We start from the raw sequence: 20,894 nt of genomic DNA on the forward strand, positions 1-20,894 counted from the left end.
CTATTTCAAGATGTATAAAAAGAAATATGTCATTAAGATGAGTATAGTTTTTGGGGTAAGTGGTTACAAAACCCCAGTTTTATCATGATGTAGTTGCATGAAGGCAAGACAATTACAATAGAATGTTTCTCTGAAGCAATTTGCTTAATAGATTTTAGAAGACAGTAGAAAGAGTAGTCAAGTAAGATTAGAGAGAGCTAGTGAGAAGAGTGAGTTAAGGGCAGAAAGTGGATAAAGGTATGAGAAGTAGGGGATGTTAAGCAGGGAGAGTGCAGTGGCAGGACTAGTAACTTTTAAAGTGCTCTTTGGTGGCTGTCTTAAATTGTTTAGGATGTGTAAGGGTCCTGATTTCTAGTGGGGGCCTATTCCAGGCAATAGTGGGGTGATAGCTGTACATGTTGCATCCAAATTTAGACTTGGGTTTGTAGATTTGTAGTAGATCTTGGTTAGAGCTTCGGAGAGGTCTGGCGGGAGAATAATGGGAGATGAGAGGGGATAGTGATGGGCAGTAGGAAGGCTGGTATAGGATAGAATGAATGATCTGGAGCTGAGAGAGAGAAGAAGCTGGTGGGGTAATACAAGCCAGTTTAGGTGTTTTAGAGAGAGACAGTGATGGGATTTGGAGATTTGTTGGGCAGCAAATCTAGTTACCTTGTTGTAGGTAGATTCTAGTTTGGTCAGGAGTGCTGAGTTAAGATTTGTGAGAATTTGAGAATTGTACATTAGACTGGGTAGAAGGCAGGTAAAAGAGAGAGTAATCTTGGCTTCAGAGGTAAGGAATTTCTTGTTATGGTAAAGGAGCCCTAGTTTTGAATGAGTCTTTTTGATACAGTTATTAACATGCAAGTCAAATTTAAGCTGATCGTCGATGGTTACGCCTAAGGGCTTAGTACTGGACTCTACCTGAATGGAAGTGTTATTAAGGGACTGTATGGAGAAGGAGGGTTTAATATTGTTGAACTTTTTAGGTAGGAAGAGTAACAGCTTTGTTTTTTTAGGGTTAAGGATGAGCTGGTTGTTGGAAAGCCATGTTTCAACTAAGTTAAAAGATGCCTGAGTAGCTGAGAAGATCTTAGAGGGAGAGTTGGCTGTAGTGATCACTGTAGAGTCATCTGCATATTGCACTAAAGATGACTGAGGACAGGAGGTATAGAGCTGATTATTAAATATATGAAAAAGTAAAGGTCCTAGGATAGGCCCTTGAGGTACACCCATTTTGACAGGGATAATGATAATTATAAGAATCAATCAGAGGAGCTTAGAAAGGATTAGAAAGAGAGATTAGATAAGCAATTCACAAAGAGACAATGGGGGGGGGGGGTATATGTATATCTCCCAGATATGCAACAAAGTCTAGAAGATTTAGGATCTTTGCTTGGAAATGTTTACATAGGTATTTTTATACCCCAAGTAGACTCCAAAAATTTTTTCATCAGGTGGGTAGCAAATGTTGGAGGTGTGACGGGAAAGAAAGAGGTAGCTGGGAACATGTTTTTGGAGGTGTGATGAGCTGGCCGGCTTTTGGGATTCCCTGCGGACCACTCTGTCAGAGATGCTGGGTGAGCGGATTCGACTGACTGGGGAGATGATTTTTTTCAATGTTACAGAATCGGAATTGCCTAGTCATAGTAAGACCTTGGTGAGTCTAATTTTCATGGCTGCCAAAAAAAGCATTTACTAGAAACTGGAAATCAAAGTCTAGACCAATTTTACTAGAAGTAGTGAATATAGTAACAGAGATAAAACAATTGGAATTGGGATCTTTAGAAAAGAGAAGGAGGAAACTATATAGAAACACAATGGGAACTGTGGGAACAGTATATGCAGACCAGGAATGAGGTTTAAGAGGCAGGATTTGAATGAGCTATATAATGCTTAACTGACAATGACTACAAGGTTTATAAGTGATTTATAATGTTTACAACTACAGTTGTTTCAATGGTGTCTGTGCTATAAACTGTTTGTAACTAAAGTGATATCATTTTGTATGTTTTTCATTTATGTAAATGTAAGATTGCCTTTGTCATATGTGGAAATTTAATAAAGATGATGGAAAAAAATAATGACATAGGAAACCTCCAGACACTGGACCCAACCTACTTTGGTTTTGTCAAGGGCATGTCATGGCTACTCAACCTGGTGGACTTCTTTGAGAAGATCACTAAACCAATGTATGAAGGCAAAATGGTTCACACTGTCTACCTTGACCTGGCCAAGGCATTTGACACAATAGCCCACTTGGGCATTGATGAGAAACTCAAGAGATTAGATATAAACCCTTATGTCACCCAATGGATAGCCACCTGCCTCAATGATAGGATCCAGGAATGAATTAGGGAGCCTACTTCTACAAAAAGGCCAGCCACAAGCAGAGTCCCTCATGGATCAATCTGGGACTGATCCTTTTTAGTATCTACTTCTCTGAAATCAAGGCCAATGTCAAGGCCTATTGGCTGAAAAAATTTACAGATGATTGCAAATTAGGAGTAGTCATAGAATCCTCCACTGACATCAATGTTCTCCAGGAACAGACAAATAACTTATGTCAGAGCTATGGACTAAAACTAAATGCCAAGAAATGCATAATAGTATCCTTTGGGAGGTCACCCCCCCCAGTAACTAACATATTGACAACACACCCCTTAGAGCTGACTCAGTAATCAGGGACTTGGGGGGACACACAGATAGTAATCTAGCATTTGACCATCATGGGTCAACAGCAGTGAGAAAATCATTCTGTGTTGTGCAACTTATAAGCAAAGGTATGGCATTTATGTCCAGGGAGGTCATTCTTCCACTATATTCAACATTCATCCAACCTGTCATTGAGGATAATGCCCCCTCTGGTATATACTTAACCAGGCACAGACAACTATTAGAACACCCACAGGATTTCCTCATTAAAAGAATACATTGCATAAGCAACATGTCCTATGCAGACCACCTCAAAGCTGTCCCTATAGTCTGTCTCCTACATGCTGTTGAGGGGAGATCTATGTTTGGCATACAGGGCATTGTTAGACCTCATCCTGATATACCTCCTACACATCTGCAAAACAAACAGAACGTGTCAGAGATTTGGGGATGTGTGGCTAGGTTTAAAACGATCCTAGTGGTCATTAGCCTAGTCCACACCTATGAACGTATGAATAAACTGAGATGAGAGCTTATGGAAGTTATAACAGATGCATTGGGGAAAATGTATGACATGTAAGTCTCCTATGACAGGAAGGCAGACTTAGAAGTCTAAGTTTCAAGGAAGCCTGATGAGGGAATATGGGGTCAGGAAGCTTGCCCACTTTCTATTGAGCAGGATTCCACCACACCCAGTGTCATCAGACAGGCCAGGAGGCCAAAGCCTGGGGTTCACATATTACAGATTCCCTTCAGCCATTGAGGTTGGCTAAATGAGGCTGAGGAATGTGATTTCTAGTGGCTAGTTTGTAGATTCCTTCAACCTTTGGTGTTGACTGAATGTTTTGGCTGACACATTAAATGTATGGCTGTGATAATTTGCTTCCAAATAAGTGTTTATTTGATCATTGGCTATGTATGAGCATGCTTACATTTATCCTATTGCAATGTGTCAGGCTGCAACCACAGTCATAGATCTCAACCTTCCATCTCCAAAATGTGAAAGAAAAGGGAAAAATGTGGATCTCTTATTATTAGCTTTATCCAGGAAGTTTACAGCATGGTTAGTAACTGTTTTTTTTTTCTGCATATAAAAGTTTTTTTGATGCATTAGTACTATTCAGAGATATTTACTATAGATATTTATAAAAACAAATCTTAAAAACTATTATAGACCCTTTCAATATGAAACAGAGTGGAACATGGATTTTTAAGGGTTCAACAGGAGGCAGCTTGTGTACAATGAGATACACTTGAGAGTAAAGCCACAGGTTTCAACTTCTTAACTCCAAAATCAGGGACAATGCCAAGATGATTAGAGCCTTCCCAAATAAGGGGGCCACTTTTTAAATATGTATACTTCTCATCTGTCCCTGATTTTGCTCCATGCCCCTGATTTTTGCCTTGTCCCTTGTAAAATGTTTGAATTGCTGGTAAATCATTAAGGATTATAGTCAGTAATCAAAGCTTCAGATTTCTTGTGTTTCAGAAAATGCATGTTAATGCAACATCAGTAGTTCTGTTAAGTTTTTAACTAAATCAGAGTAATAATTAATAATTGTCCCTGATTTGGGGCCTTTATCGCCCTATTACTTTTCACTTCATTACAAAGTATGGCATTACTCAATATGACCAAATTACCTAGAGCCAATTTTTACATCATCAAATGGCTAGCCCTGACACTGCACACAGTCTCTGATCTGTGTTCATCTCTAAATTGAAATGTCGGCACTCAAAATACCAACAAGTTAAAAAAAGACCGAAGACCCAGGAAAAGGGTAAATTTTGAAGACTGATTTTCTGCTTTGAACATCTTTTTTTGCAGGGGGGCAAGCCCTCTACACCCCCTAAATTATATATATATATATATATATCAATTCCAAGATCAACACACCTTGGAGAAAAGGTAATATTCTGAATAATGACCATCTTGGACTTAGTATATGTAAGTCCATTTTTTGGCCATTCAGTCTCCATGTTTCAAGCCACTCTTTTGCAGGTTATAACATTTCAAATGCTACTTTTGATTTATCCTATCTAGAGGATACTGCCCACCACTGTTGATGTCTAAAGCAGTCAGTCAATACAACTCCTCCATGATAGATACCACCTTGATGGTGTACTACATTAGCAAACAGTTTGAAGGGGACAGAACAATAAAGCTGTTGTATGCATACAATGTGGCTTTACAAGCAGACTCTAAACAAGAACTTCAGCAAAGACAGGTGACAGGAATGCAAAACTGCAGGCACATGGTATGAAAATGAGTACAGACAAGACAACTGCCATGGAAAGAAATGAGGGCAGAAGATGTAATAACAGAGATAGAAGGAAAAATAATAGAACAGGTTAACAGCTTCAAGTGTCTGGGAAGAGTGGTTGAGAAGAAAGGAAGTCTGAATGAGGAAGTTAAAGCTAAAATCACAAGGACTGCAGCCAACTGGTACAGAGTATCAGATGTAGTATGTGACAGAAGAAAGCCAAAAAAGCTGAAAGGTAAAGTGTACAAAACAGTGGTGTGGCCAACACTACTGCATGCTTCAAATATTTGGTTAGTAAAGACAGAGACGTTGAGGAAGCTAGGGGTGACTGAGATGAAGTATCTGTGATGAGTGGTAGGATGAACAATGTGAGACAGAGGAAGAAATGAAGATACCAGAGTGGAAGCCAAAGTTGCTCCAATTGCAGAGAACTTCAAAGAGAACAGATTATCATGTCTGGGGCTTGTGCATGAAAGCAGAAGACAATTTGGTTAAGATTTGGGAAAGACAGAAGGAGAGGAAGGAAAAACAAGGTCATCCAGCCAAGAAATGGAGATATTATGACAGAAGACCTCCAACACTCAGGAATGACAATCCAAGAATGTAGGAGAATGACAGTGACTCCTGAAAGATGAAGACAGTTGACATGATACCCAACCCCATGTAGAAAATGGAGAAAAGGGAGATAATGATGATTTGTTTGGAGGTTCAAATATTAGTACCAAAGCAGGTGACAAATCTTAGCATTCCTCTTGTGTTTTCTGATGCAAAGTAACTATTTAGCTTTAATAATTACCTTTGTTGACTCCAATCTAATACAGCTTTGGACATAATCATAGATTTTAGCAGAGACAGAACCATATCTCTCAACCTCTTGGCGCAAGAAATCTGGACAAAGCCTGACATAATGGGGTACAAAGGTCTAAAAACAGCAACAAGTTTTAAATATTGCTCTTATGCATTTAGAAAGTTGATAGAATAACAGGCTTTGTCTTAGCATGCATTTTTCTGAAGAATATGAAGTCTGAAACTCAGGTGTGTCAATATTTATTTACTTCAACCCTCAGATCACCCGGCCAGACCTCCCAGCTGTACAGATTTTTGCAGAATGTCCAGATTTCTGCCTCATATTTTTGGTCTGTTCTTCATAAAAACAGTTTTTTTTTGACAAATCACTGGGATGATCTAAGCATTGATATCACTAAATAATGACATGCATTTGAGTTTCAGACTTCACATCCTTCAGAAAATGCATGCTAACAGAAATTCTGTTGTTCTAGCAAGTTTATAAGAGCAATGTTCGTCCCAGTTTTTGGACCTTTGTTCCCCATTACGTCAGGTTTTGTCCAAATATCTTGTGCTAAGAAGTTGAGAGGTACCCCAGTGATTTGCCACAAACCACTGTCTTTATAAGAAACAGACCAAAAATATGAGGCAAAAATCTGGTCATTCTGCGAAAATCTGGACAGATGAGAGAGGTACGGAGAACAGGGCAAAAATTACGGACTTACCTCTCAAGTGTACCTCATTACGAGGAACGTACCTCATTTGGGGTCTTAAAAAGTTCATGTTCCTCAAAGTTCCTCAATGTTCCACATTGAAAGACTCTGTCACACATTCAGTGTTAGGAATTTTTTGAAGTGAAATCCATGATAAATAGAAATGAATCATATTAATTCATTAAAATATCTTCTTTATAAGCAAAACCAGCATATTTTAACCATCCTATGGCCTTCCTAGCTGAAGCTGGTAGTAAGCCATTAGTATGTGTTCCACATTTGCCTGTTTGTTCCACATTATGAGGGCTAGTGTTCCTCGTTTTGGAGAGGGAAGGTTGAGAGCTATGATTAACGGATACCCCTCGCAGAGTGGAACAGCTGAAATGTTTGTGCATGGTCGTTAAAATGCGAATACCACTACAAGTATGGTTAGGAATTTGCCATCTTTACTTAATCGGTTCTCAGCTGCAGTGCACTAAAACTAGTCCTTAATTCGGTTCCTGTGTCGAGCGAACAAAATTATTTCAAGAGGCTGACAAATGAAATGCTTCTTTCCCTTTAAAAGGCTTCCTAGTCGATCAGGGAGAATACGGCTCGGTAGTTCCTTACAGTCTATCTGCTGAGAATCCTGGCCGTCACAGCTGGCAAGAGCAGGGAAAAGAGAAACAAAATATTTTTTAGTGGCGTTAGCGTTCAGGACCCATTCGTTGCGGACAGCTCATTTGGGACGGAGTGGTATCAGTCAGAATGGACTTCAGCGTTAAGAAGTTAGCTTCAGATGCTGGCGTGTTTTTCAGTAGGGCAGTGCAGGTAAGTGAGATGTCGTAACTAACGGAACAAGCTAATGCAGCGGTTTGTATTCTTGTTGTCTTTAATCAACCGCGTTATGTGTATCTTCTTTCTGGTAAATAGACCGTTTTTTAGGCAGCGGCAGCAACGGGCCCATTTTGGTGGTAACTACCGTGGTAGGATGAGCGTAAGGGAAATTCGTCTTTATGTGAGAAGGAATGTTGGCTGTACCTGGGGTGTGGAAATTACCTACTGTACACCTGTAGACATCTTCCTGGTGTTTCTCCCTAGTGCAGGCTCCAACTATCTAACAGTTTCTTTGGTGCTGATTGAATTTCATGAAATGAAAAATTTATTTATGGAAGTTTATTTTACTGTTAAAGAAGGGCGTGGGTAGTGGTTTTAAAATACGTTTTTTTGTTAGCTCCGTTAAAATGAACTTTTTAACCATGTTACTAAATAAACAGCAGTGACTCGATCAGCCCTTATAATATAAACTGGAAGTGTACATATAATTCAACTGAAATGGAGCCTTAGAGTGCTGTCGGATAATGGCTGTAATTTAGGATGGAATGTTGCGTGGCGAATTAGATGCGGGGTGGGGCTGTCGCCTAGCCACAGTTATTATTTAACAGATGGATTGCATGAGCTTTGGGTTGAATTAATTTGCACCTGTGCAGACGATCCAGGTGAACGACGAGGAATCAGAAAAGACTTCTTTTGTACCTAGCCTTTGCTGAATCCTGTGATGGTTATTATATGTTTTACCAATTACAACAGCTATGCCGTTCTTGGAAAAAAAAATATGTAATTCAAATTTACTGTGCAACCACTTGTAAAACTTCTCTTGTGTTAAGATGATCTGGTATTTATTATTTTTCTCCCATTCATTGCTGATGCCAGTTACTCATGGTCTAGGGAATCTGCATACCTTGAGGGGCTGCGTGTGTTCTAAATGCACCAGTGTTTTAATGCATCAGGTGTGCTTTATGGGTCATAGATAACCTTCATTAGATTAGCTTATAACCCAGTAAACCTTCATTAGATTAGTTTATAACCCAGTAAAAGGGTTTCACAACATTAAAACTTGGAAAACATGCATATTTCTGGGACTGATACTGTATCTATTTTAACTGTGTGACTTGACTCACCACATTTTGTAAGTAGTTTTCCTTGTATGGCCTTACGCCTCTTTGAGTGTTATGTATTCAGTAAACTTTCTTGTATGGTTATTAGATTTTCTGTCTTAATTTTTAATTTTTTTTTTCTTGTAGAAATTGTATTTGGTGTGCGTCGATGGATTTACATTTTGTTTAGGTAGAAACTATATGATTAGTATGTTCACAAAGAAGTCATGATTCATAGCTGAACTGGTTTACACACAAGGAAGGCATATGGGATACAAATTAAATTTTAAAGGTAATAGTGCAATTAAAGAGGATGTGAAGAAGTCACTACCAGTGGAGATTGAAATGGTCAGTAGGTTGAGCAATAAGTTGAAGATGAGGATCTGCAGAAATGGTTGAGCTTGGAGGTGTTCAGTAAGTCAAATCTGGTAAAGGATAACTGTGAAATGAAGAACATGGGAAAACGCCCCCAGATGTTGGCCTGTATTGTTAATAGTTTTGAGCTTGATAAGGTTTCTTGAGCGTAGAGTGAGGAACCGGGGCCATTGCATATGATTTTTTTTCTCCATTAAGAAGAAAAATCTGTTGAATTTACATTGGGACGTAAACATTAGACTGCTTTGTAGAGTTCATTTATGTGTGAATGCCTGTAAACATAGACTTAGACAACAGTCTTTAGTTAGGGAGGAAGGGCGGTTTTAAATCTGGGGTACCCTGACCAGTAAACACAGTGTTGTTGTTAGGGTGAGGTGAATGAAATTAGTCATGGCAAGATTTAATAATGTTACTGGGGTAATGTCAGTGATTTTTAATGTAGTGTAGTAACAGATTGGGCTGTCGTAACGGGTAACTGATCAAAGTTGTAAAGCAGACTTAAGATATTTGAGTGTGTAGTCCACACTATGATTAAAATAGTTGCATTATTAAGTACAGGCTTTTATTTTGGCTGAGAACATCAGGGAATGTCATGATTTTAATGACAATTGCTAGTATTTTTCCCTAAAGTGATTACATAGCCTGTGATCAAACAAGAGATCATTGACTTTGGCATAAACTATGTTTAAGAATTTAGTGAAGAAAGAGAGAGAGAATAGCAATGGGTTGCTTGACTACTTTTTGTGCTAAATGTGTTAAAGGCAATTGTGCATGAGTAGTGGAACGGCAGACATTTAGAGACTGATTATACATATGTCTACATTTGTTCTGTGATCCACTGGAACTTGCATTAAGACAGGGCTAATGTAGGATGCTCAAACACAGATCACTATTGCAGTAGCCTAGGCTATATGGATCCCAACCCACTGCAACCATCCAGCTTCCAAAAGCTAAGGGTGTTTTCCGTCTTCTCCAACTGTTAGGAGCTTGAGCAGAACTCCATAAAAAGACAGTTGAAGTGTGAAAAACTTCAGAGGTCTTTGCCACCAAAGTGACCACTCTCTTGCTTGGCCCTATAAAACTGTTGGTCGGCTAGCAGTCAAGAGCTGGGCAGATAAGACCTCCTTGTGGAAAGCCTTCCACTTTTATGTTGAAAAATTTGGCTGTCACAAAAAACACGTGTTTAGCTTGGAAACTGAATGGGTTTGGAGTATTAGTGCATTTCTATAGGAGTTATATAAATGCTTGTGTGAACTTTCTATGATGAAGGTTTTACTTTTGACAAAAATTTTACTCTGATTGTAAACTTTTGTGTGCTTGAAACAGGATACTGTGCTTTTGGGGTACTTTTGGTGGTTTACTTACCTTGGGGCCATTTATTCTCTACCTTACAATTTTCTGACTCTTCCAGGCTCTGTTCAAAGTTTTCCATGTTTACTTCTCAGCAAGCTATGAAGCAACTTGTTTCAAGGGAGTCTTCATGTCATGCCTGCTCCAATTCTGGATCAGATGGTGGTGGGTGACTCTGCTGTGGCTCTTCGATGTTGCTCAGACTGTCCATCTTTTCCCTCAGTCCTCTTGGTGTTGCTTTTTCAACCATCAAAGACCATGGGATAGCCAGGTCCTCTGGCTGTAGGGATGCCATTGATGTGCAAAGGAGAACCACTTTTGCTGTTGTTAGGGAAAGGGACAGGTAAAGGGTCTTCACTTGGCCAGGAAGAGCAGGTGGAAGCTGGGACAAGTGTGCCTAATATGAGTCCGTCTGCTTTTAAGTAGAGAATGCTTAGTGGGAAAAACTCTGTCTTCTTCTATTTCTGTGGATGGGCCAGACTTACTGGGATTATTTGCCAAGGAACTTGTGCTTTTTCTTTGTCCTATCATTTTCAGGGAAAAAAAAGGAAACTAATTTCTTTGCATTCTGATAGGGAATTTCAGTCAGAAGGGCATACATTACAAGGGGATTGTTCTTCAGGAAATTCTTCTCGGAGTTTGCTGATTCTGAGGAAGGTGCTTCTTCAGAAGTCCTTGCTTTCTTTTATTGATACTTTGTCCACGTTTTTTTTATTGGGACCAGAATGAATATCCTGTAGCACAAAAAATGCTTTGAGTTATTACACTTAGAATTGTCAAAAGCTATGACTGTTCTTTTTTGTCTTTTTGTCTTGCATGCTTTAGAGAATGTGTTTTTTGTTTTGTTTTGTTTTTTTCCTCACTGCTTCTGTGTAATGTTTGCCTCCTACTAACAAGAAGTCTGATAAGTTTTACAAGGTACCCAGTTACAGAAGTTCTATATATTTTTTTTTTTTTTTAAATCCTTGAGCAAATCCAGTAGTTATTTCTCTATCCACAGCTGTTTCTGTAAAATGGGTCACAACTGTTAACCCAGTTACCCCTAACAAGGATGAGAAAACAAAGGGTAAGTTAGAGAAGAAAACTTTATTCTTTTATTAGTTTAACTTTCAGAATTTTAAATTGTTAAGCTGGTGTGTTTTTAAAGTTGATATTGTTATTCTTTGAGTACATGCAGAAGTTAATGGCTAGTCTTCCTTCTTGTGGGGTAAAGAATTCATTCAATACTTCTGTGAACGTTCTTTCTCATGTCACCAAACATGTTTTAAAGTGTGCCCAATATGCTGCTGATTCTTCCTCCAGAGCTGTTGCTTCTGGATCAGTTTCAAGAAACTTTGCTTGGCTTCATTATCACAAATCTTTTTGATGTTTAAATTTAAGATTTTAAATTTCCTTTTTGGATAAACAGGTTCTCTTGGCCCTTCAACAATTGAGGTGCATAAAATGTGTGAAACAGGAAACCTGATTAAAGGAGTGTCTCGATTTTTCACTTCTCTTTCAGAACAAATAGTTATTTCCCCTTTTCCTCATCTTCCTTTTTCAATGTGCAATTCAAGTAGCAAGGAAGCAGCAAACAAGGTTTAAAAAAAAAAACAATGGAAAGGAAGCTGTATTGCCTCAAACAGTAGGGCTACATCTGGCAATAGGAATCCCTCATCCTCTTTCCAAGGGATTCCCTTTTGTCCAAGAACCAGGTTTGCTTCCTTTCTCTCATCACATGATGTCTCATGGAGTCCTAGAACCTATTTTATTAAATAATTTGAATAAAATCTCCTCCTACCCGGACCTACTTGACTCCATAACCTCCTAACACCCTGATCCTTGATGACTTCAACTACCACACCATAGACTGGGTGAACTATTCCAGCTCTAATGCACTCACCCAACGCTTCCTTGATTTCATCAGTTCTGACACACTAGACCAGCTTGTCTCATCCCCCCACAAGGGTTATAACATTCTAGACTTGTTTCTGACCAACATGGGTGACCATTGCACCACCCCCATAGTAAGTTCTTCCCTGGTGAGATCAGAGCATCAGTCTGGCTCATTCGAAGTTTGTATTACCACCGCCCAGCCGTAACCAGGACAAATAACTTCTCAAAAGCTGATTACAAACTATCCATTAGAAGGATCAGTAGCTTCACACCACCGCACCCCTCAGAGGATGCAAACTATGCTGAACAGTAAACCAGTGCATTATACAAGCATCTGTACAACTGCATGGACCTGGCCACACCAAACAGAACTAAAACCTGCTCCTCAAGGAAACTCAAACCTATCTGGAGGACATCCTCTGTCAACAGGCTTTACAACAAAAGGAAGAAACTGTTGTCCAAGGGTAAAACGGCACAAATTCCCAATTGGGAAAACTCCCTCTTTAGCCTCAACAAGAAAATTAGATCACTTGTGAAAACATCCAAAGCCAATTATTAATCAAAACTAGCCTCCAAAACAAATGGTAACCACAAAGCCTTCTTCGGTTACATCAGGAGCCTCCATGGCAAACCCCAGGTTTCATCCGAATTAGTTCTTAATGGCACCACTTACACTAGTCCTGTTGACTTGGCTAACCTGCTAGCAGATAGGTTCAGTGCAAACTTCACCCTCTGTGTCCCCCCCCCCCCCCAATGGCCCATTCGACATCCCTGATGCTTGTCCCGCACCTCACATCTCCATAGATTGAGTTAAAGGCCCCAAGGCAAAGAACACAGCTTCCATGAGACCTGATGTAGTATCCCAGACTGTATTATGCCTAAGTACAGGGTTCATTTCAGCAGAGCGGAGAACTGCCATTGTCATTCCCTTGCACAAAGGTGGTGCACTACTGACCCTGGAAACCCATTGCCGTGACAAGTCTGATCTGTAAGGCCATGGAGCATATTATTATTATTATGGATGTAATAAACGAGGAAGTAGGCAATCTCCAAGCACTTGACTCCCACTCAGTTTGGATATGTCAAGGGCAAATCTTGCCTGTTGAACCTGGTTGACTTTTTTGAGACAGTCATCAAGGCCTTGGATGAGGGAAAGTCAGTACATACAGCTTATCTTGACTTGGCCAAAGCTTTTGACACAATTCCCCACTCGGGCATCATCGAAAAGCTAACACAACTTGTCAAAAATCCCTATTTTATCAGGTGGTTGGCCAACTGGCTCACCGATAGGTGCCTCCACCTCCAACAGCAAACCCGTCCTTGAGCAGATCCAGCAGTTATTTCTCTATCCACATCTGTTTCTGTAAAATGGGTCACAACTGCTAACCCAGTTCCCCCTAACAAGGATGAGAAAACAAAGGATAAGTCAGGGAAGAAAATGTATTCTTCTGTTAGTTTAACTTTCAGAATTTTAAACTGTTAAGCTGGTGTTCCCCAGGGATCTGTCCTGGGACCCCTACTGTTTGGCATCTAATTCTCAGAAGTCCAAGCAAAGACAAAAGGGCTGTGGCTGACCAAGTTTACTGATGATTGTAAGTTGGGTGATGTTATTGACTCCTTAGATGATAACATACTACAAGAGGGTCTCACAGCAACAAATAACTGATGCCAAATTTATGGCCTTAAGTTAAACGCAAAAAAAATGTATTATCATACCATTTGGCAAAAACATCGCCCCTACTGATTACCACATCAACCCCCTAAGCACACAACCTGTAGTGAGAGACCTGGGTACACAGGTGGACAACAATCTCACATTTGACCATGTAGTGACAGTGATCAGAAAAAGCCTTTTACTTGGTTCATCATAAGTAAAGGGATTGCTTCCAGAAAAAAAAAGGTTATTACCTCTCTTTACTCCCACATTAGGCTTCTAATTGCGTACAACACCCCATTTGCTATGTACCTCTCCAAACACCTCCACCAACTGGAAAGCCCATAAAAATACCTTACACAGAGAATCCATAGCCTCCCGACTCCTGTCCTATGTGGACAGGCTCAAATCACTATCACTGTACTCATTATCATACAGATTGCTCAGAGGAGATCTATGTCTTGCCTACAAGGCAATCTCGGACCCTGCCCTACTAGAGATGCTCCATATCTTTAAGTCTAACACCTTGTGCATTACTCATTTGAAAGGCCTAAATCTAATATGTGACATTAACAACACCTGCTGGAGAGACAGGTTTGTCTCCCAGAGGCTGCCCCTTCTCTGGAATAGACTCCCAATATACGTTAAACAAGTATGTCGCTGACCCTCTTCAAGTGCAGCCTTGATGAATGGATGGGAAACCACAAATTTGTCTCGGGGGGGGGGGGGGGGATTCACCTGTGTACTTTAATGACAGGGATGACGAGTGCTGATTGTGGTTTCTTTTTTGGGGATAAACTCTTGGCTAAGCTTGTAAGGGCCCTGGGGCCATTTGCCTAGTAACATCTTATGATCCTATGAATAAGAAAGGGTTTTATTAAAGAATTTTTCTAGTTCCCAAAACAGAAGTCTCCTGGAGACCTGTACTGGATCTTTCTTTTCTAAATCTTTTTTCAGCATTCCAAAGTTGAAGCTAACACTGCATAAGTCTCTTGTAGCTCTGATTCACTCTATCTTTAATGGTAAATCTGGCTCTAAATGATGCCTATCATCACATCCTCATTGCAGAGGATTTCAGGTATTTCTTAATATTTGCAGTATCTGGGTTGCATTATCTGTTACCTATTTTACTCTTTTGATTGCCCACAGCACAAAGGGTATTCGCAAAATGCCTAGTTTCAGCCTTCCTTACTGCAAACTTCAAGTCATTCACATTTTTCCACATTTGGGTGGTTGTCTGTCTTATTCAGCTGCTTAAAGTCCTTATTAACTGTCGAGGAAGTTCTACTCAGTCTGGGTTTTCAGGTACATTTTCAAAAGTCTTTCATCCCTTCTTGCAGAATGATTTTCTTGGGATGTTTGCTGGGCTCTGTCTTCTTGAGACAAAGTAGACTTGTTTCAGCAGTTCTTACTGAGTTTCTTCTGTCTCAACCATGCAATTGCAGGGAAGTTTCTAAGGATTCTGAGATACATGACTGATAATTCAGATGCTTCCTTTGGCCAGGCTACACATGAGGAAAATACAGTGGTACCTCAGATAAGTTGGACTCTGCATCTACACCCTTTTTTCTTTCAGATTCCATTCTGTAATTTCTTAAGAGGGAGATTGGATGGTGGGTGGACTAGATAGCTTGCTATCCATGCGGTCTTTCATTGTCTCTTCTAATCCCCTCCCCTTCCAGTCACCACAGATGCTTCAAACCAGGTGTGGGCAGTTGTTTCAAAAGGTGTAAAAGTACAAACTTTGTGGGATCATGTAGATAGACAGAGTCATGTAAATATTCGAGAGATGTTTGCAGTTATCAATGCCTTGAAGGCGTAGAATCATCTGTGGTACAAAGTACCACTGCAGGTGTACACAAGACAACACAGTCATGTGGCACATAAAGATGGGATACCCAATCTGACTCCTTTTGTAGACTTGATGTGACAGCCAGGGAGGTAGCAACTTAGCTCAGTTTTCTTCAGGCTTTATACAGTCCATTAGCACAAAACTTAGTTACAGGCAAGCTTAGCTGGACAAGGACAGAGCCCAGCAAATGGAAACTTAATCCTGGGGCTTTCAAAGAATTGACCCAACTGTGGGGGACACTTCAAGTAAACCTGTTTGGCATCCTTCAGAACAGACAGTGTAAGAGTGTGCTTAAGAAGTTCTTCCAAACAAGGCTGGAAGACAGATGCTTTCTCATTTAAATGGAAATTAATATTCCTGTATGCTTTTCCAGATTTTCTGCTGATAGCCTGGGTTCTTTTAATGATCCAGGACGACTGTCCAAAAATTTTGCGGTGACTCCCTTTTGGTCAAGGCGACAGTGTTCTCCCTTTTCAGTTGGAAAAGGACAATTACCACAAGCTTCCACACAGATTGGATTTACTCACACAAGACAGGGGAGTTTGATACACCCTAGTCTAGAAACTCCTACTCTAATTGCTTGGATTGTAGATTTTTTGAACACCTTTATGGAATTATCATATAAGCCACAGACAAACAAGCATTTATATAAAAGCAAATAAACATGTTAGCATGTTCCTAGTTACAAACATTATACATCACACTTATTTGTATAATTATTATTAACCCAGTTTTTTTCTAATCTCCACCGCTTCCTATAGTTATTGTGCAGTATTTTATGTACCTGCTAATTATCCCTTTTTTAACAGCAGCTTCTGTTCGCAAGTCAACTAAAAATTCTACCAGAGCAGGTCTTTCACTTTGGATTACCCTATCCCTTTCTCTTTGCGTATATTCTGATATTCCGTGATAGGGAAGGCTGTCTCTAATCTGCAATCCAATTATATTCACCTATTCCCATTCTGTTACCTTTCCCTCTGTAGTTATTTGCTCCCAATACCTTTGTTCCTTTGCTTGTTTTTTTCAATAAGTTCCAGCCCTCTCTTGGTTGTTCTCTGCACCCCTAATTGTAGCCATCCTTACCTGCAAAATCTCCTTCCTCCATTTTTATGTTGGCTTAGTTCTTAGAATGCTTTTCTGTATGGTTGTCCTCTTTAAGGACTTGCATCCATAATCCCACTTTCTCCTTATTTCTTTAACTCCCTCATTTCATCATCATCCCTATCAACTTTGAATTATAGTCGTCTGCTCGTGTTGGGTATGTGAGTCTGCGTAGCTGTAAAATGTCCCTCCAAATCAGGTAATCCTAAATGACCTTGTGTTTGAAGGATCAACTTATCCCACTTGACCCTTCCCTCTTCCCCTTCCATTTAAATTCCTTCAACTCTTTATTATTATCCACAACTTCTCTGGTTGATAAAATGTCTGAAAAAAGATAATCTGGTATGTGGAAATGAAAAATGTTCTGGAATAGCCATTTTCTGTAGAAATACAGTAAAGATATTGGATATAACTTCAGTAAAAATGGGAAGATTAGCCAAAATGGAAATAAGTATATAGAATTATAACATTATATACTTGTACAACTGTAAAGAAAGATTTTAGATTATGTAGTGATACATAAAAATATTATAATAAAGAGTAGACCGATTGTGATTTAAGAGGCAATCGTAAAAGAAAGGACATGATATAAGAAACATGTTAGTTATAAGATATGGTAAATTGAAACTTTGGGACAAAAATTCTTGGACTTGCAAAAAGAGGTGTGTTTAGAACTGAAATAGATTATTTTGTAGTATCAGAAGGTTTAGTTATAGGAGAAGGGAGGTAGTTGAAACAGGATTTTATGAAGATCTTGCAATATGGCTAGAGATGAAAGAAAACAATGAATATATAAAAATAGGCAAAGGATAAATGAGAAATCATGGATTGAAGAAGGAAAGAGATTAGTAATAAAGACATGGAAAGATCTTATCAATATAGGAACATTTAAAAAAACTGACTGGGTGATATTTAAGAAAAAATATGAACTGAGTTTTTTTTTTTTTTTTTTTTTTTTACAGTGGGAATATGATGTGAGAAAGTAAAGAAATTATAGAACATATAACAATGTATTGAAAGATTTAGAACATAATGATACTACTTTGACAGAAAAATAATTGTATGAAAGAAATCAAGAAAAATACAAGAATGGTTATATAAGCAAAGATCCTTTTAAAAGGAAAGAGAATTATCGAGTTACTTAAGCAGGTTAGTAAAGGAAGATGGTAGTGCAGTGAGAGAAATAGAAAATGTAAAAGTAGAAAGAACTCTGGGGAAATATTATGAATAGTATAGTACAATATGTACACATGTTTGAGAAAAAAGAAGGTAGAGGAAAAAAACAAGGAAAGTAAAGAAAGCTAGCAGAAAAAGAGAATATAGAGTTGGAAAAGGAGATTCCTTTAAATGAGCTAGATTAAGTTAGGACAAATTAACATAGATTCAGCTCCAGGACCAGATGGAATATGTATGAAATATATAAAAAGTTGAGATTGGCCAAAACAATATTTTTTTAAAGATTTTAAATGAGTGGTAAAGCGAAGATTTTATGTATAAGGAAGTATGCAGTGAAATACTTAAATTCATATGGAGGAATGAAGATAAAGAATTAAAAAAACTGGAGACTAATACTATTGAATAATAATGATTAAAAGAGAAATTTGAAACTAAAATGAAAAATTTTATTATGGAAGATAACATAAATAGTATAAAGGGGAAGGGTTGTCAAGAATTATTAATGATAGAGAAATTGGGGGTGATGATATGAAAAGAAAAGTGAAAATCATGACAGGAGACTTTAATAAGGCATTTGACAAAATTGGACATGAAATCTTATGGGTAATAATGAAAGTATATAATGTAAATGTGAAACTTGGAAAGTTATGTCCGCGTATTGTAGTAATAATGTAAAAAATACTTGTAAATGGGGTACTTGCGTATTATCGTAACCAGATTTGTAATGCTGTCTTAACTCCTAATGTTTTCTTGAAAGGAGTGAATGTTTGAGTAAGAAGGTGTCTCTTGACTCCTACTGATAAGTTTTGCCAGTTAAACATGAGCAGGAAGAAGAAACGGAAGCCGGACTTTGGCAGCCAACTGTGAGAGGGACAAATATTTCTTCATGCATGCATTTCTTTTTAAAGACAGCGCATAGAACCATGTGCTCTATTACACTGACCATAGATTCAGGACGAATGGGATCATCTGTGTTTTAAACAGAATCTGGAAAGTCAAGCTCCTTCTTAAGACTTTTTGTGAAAATGTACAAAATGTACTGTACTTTCCTAATACTGTCTTTGACATCAGTTTAACAACAATGTGGCTTTTCCGTTTTTTTGTTTGGTGGACCAAGTAGCTCAGCCTTCAGATTATTAGCCTCCAGTCTGGAGTCCTGCTTTCTGCTGCTGTAAAGCACTCTGAATGGTAGGTTAACATCAGTCTTGCACACCACTATCCCGTCGAGGAGGATTTCAGTGTTGTTTTCTGTTTCAGAGTAAAAGTGATTAGATGCTGTGGAAAACTGAAGTTACCTTACCATCCGATTTGTTGTTTACAACAGCAGAAAGCAGGAGTGCAGACTTGAGACTAATATCTGAAGACTGAGCTGCTCGCTGAATTCACCGCTTGACGTCTTTAAAGCACACTACCCGCAAAGTCTGAAATTTTAACCCTCAATCGTCATACAAACCCACCACCAATATCCTAGAAGACTTTTTAACAGTTCACCCTTACCGATTACACTTATTTGTTGTAGTTTTAGTAAAAGAGAAGAAAGTATACCATGTCGCAAAATCTGGTTGTGATAATACTCAAGTACCGTAAATGGCTGGTTAAGCCAAGAGGTACTTATGAACAGTTTTGTAAGACAGGGATGTCCAGTGAGCTATAATTTTTTTTCATTAGTTATGAATGTGATAGTATGTGAAATAAATTACAAAATGAAGGAGGCGGGGTATATATGTAACACCTGAAGGGTTAAGAATTCCAATTCTGATAACATGTGCAGATGACATTATCATAATTGCAGAAAACATAATCTGGATAAAAGAAGTAATACTTTGCACAAATGAGTGTCTAGAGATGGCTTTAAATGCAGAGAAGAATAAGGGTTTAGGTGGTGTAGTAAGGTTCAGGGGTATATATATTTTACAGTGAATGAAATTTCTGTGTTGGTTATAAGGTTTGGGAATACAGATGTAAGTAGAATTCAGTGGGAGGACACAGCAGAAGTAAAGCAAACATGTCTTTTCTGGAGAACGTATAAATTGTCACTCAAAAGCTGTCTTGATAAATTTAGTACTGATGGAGGAAGCAAGTGCATTTATGTTGCCAAAAGTATTTGTAAAGGAATTATTGCAGATATGTTTTCATTTTATATGAGGTTCTAGTTTGAACCCAGTAAAAAGAGGAGTTTTGTATGTAGATAAAAAAGAAGGAGGTTTAGTGGTGTACACTGCTTCATTAAATTTGTACAAAGTGTTAAAGTGGATAATTGAAAAAGATGAGAGGTTAATAGTAAAACTGTATAAGTATGATAAATTTGGGGGTATGGTAAGAGTGTATAAATGAAGAAATAAAATATTGCCAAGAAAAAAATATTGTTTTAAAAATAAAAACTGATGCTATAGCAAGATAAAGTATGGTATAAGAATGTAATTATAAAATATTACTATGTAAAGCAATGGGACAATCTAGCAGATGAAAAATTACAGCTATAAAAATAAGAAGCAAGTGATGTAATCAGAAAGTAGAATATCAAGCTTTTTTCTGGAGACAGGTGATTATATAAATTGCCAGTAAAAGGAAACATGCCATACAAAAAAGAAAATTGATAGAATACGTTTACATTGTCAAGAAGAAGAAGAAACCACGGAATGTCTTTTTGAAATGTAAGAGTAAAAAAGTTATGGGGAAAACTATGTTAAGAAGATTTTGTTTGAATATATAAAAGTGGTGGATAAAATAAACATGTACATGAGTATGTATGTTGTAAGAATAGAAGTACAGAAAAAGTTAAAAGAATAGATAAATTATATTGTGTTATATGGAATAAAATAAATGAAATTAAGTAAAATTAGATGGTTATGGAAAAAGAATTAGGTTCTAATAGGGATGAAAAATTAGCTGTAAAGGAAATTCTGAATATATATGTAAACAGATTTATGTATTTATATATTTGTGTATATTTAAATATTGCGTAAATAAGAATTATTTTTGTATATAAATAACAAACCCCTACTCTTTTGGGGTCTGTATTTGGCCATCAAATTAAAATTTCTGTGAACGGCTAATCATCGAATGTTAAACACTGAAAGTGGAAATTACCGAAGAAGAGAAGCTTATCTTCGAAAATGCATAATACCATTGAATGGCCTTAATCTGCCAACAACAAGGAAGTACCATGATGTGCAAGGTAAGTTAAACAAACCCTTTTAA

The 20,894-nt window shown here is 38.2% G+C and overlaps 1 protein-coding gene across 10 annotated transcripts in view; it reads left to right on the top strand.

The window, feature by feature from the left end:
- The first annotated feature begins 6,791 nt into the window (after positions 1 to 6,791).
- SH3GLB2 (SH3 domain containing GRB2 like, endophilin B2) overlaps positions 6,792 to 20,894 on the top strand; it is a 1,772,316-nt gene continuing 1,758,213 nt past the window's right edge. For 4 of the 10 annotated variants that reach the window (XM_044057951.1, XM_044057956.1, XM_044057957.1 and 1 more), the window contains exon 1: positions 6,792 to 7,204. In XM_044057951.1, the coding sequence (XP_043913886.1) occupies positions 7,142 to 7,204 (63 nt within the window). In that variant the 5' untranslated portion in view covers positions 6,792 to 7,141. The remainder of the gene's footprint in view (positions 7,205 to 20,894) is intronic. The other 6 variants (XM_044057952.1, XM_044057958.1, XM_044057953.1 and 3 more) reach the window with 5 other exon arrangements.

This window comes from Protopterus annectens, chromosome 16.part0 (assembly GCF_019279795.1).
Source record: "Protopterus annectens isolate FY-2018-M chromosome 16.part0, PAN1.0, whole genome shotgun sequence".
NCBI classification, from domain to species: Eukaryota; Metazoa; Chordata; order Ceratodontiformes; family Protopteridae; genus Protopterus; species Protopterus annectens.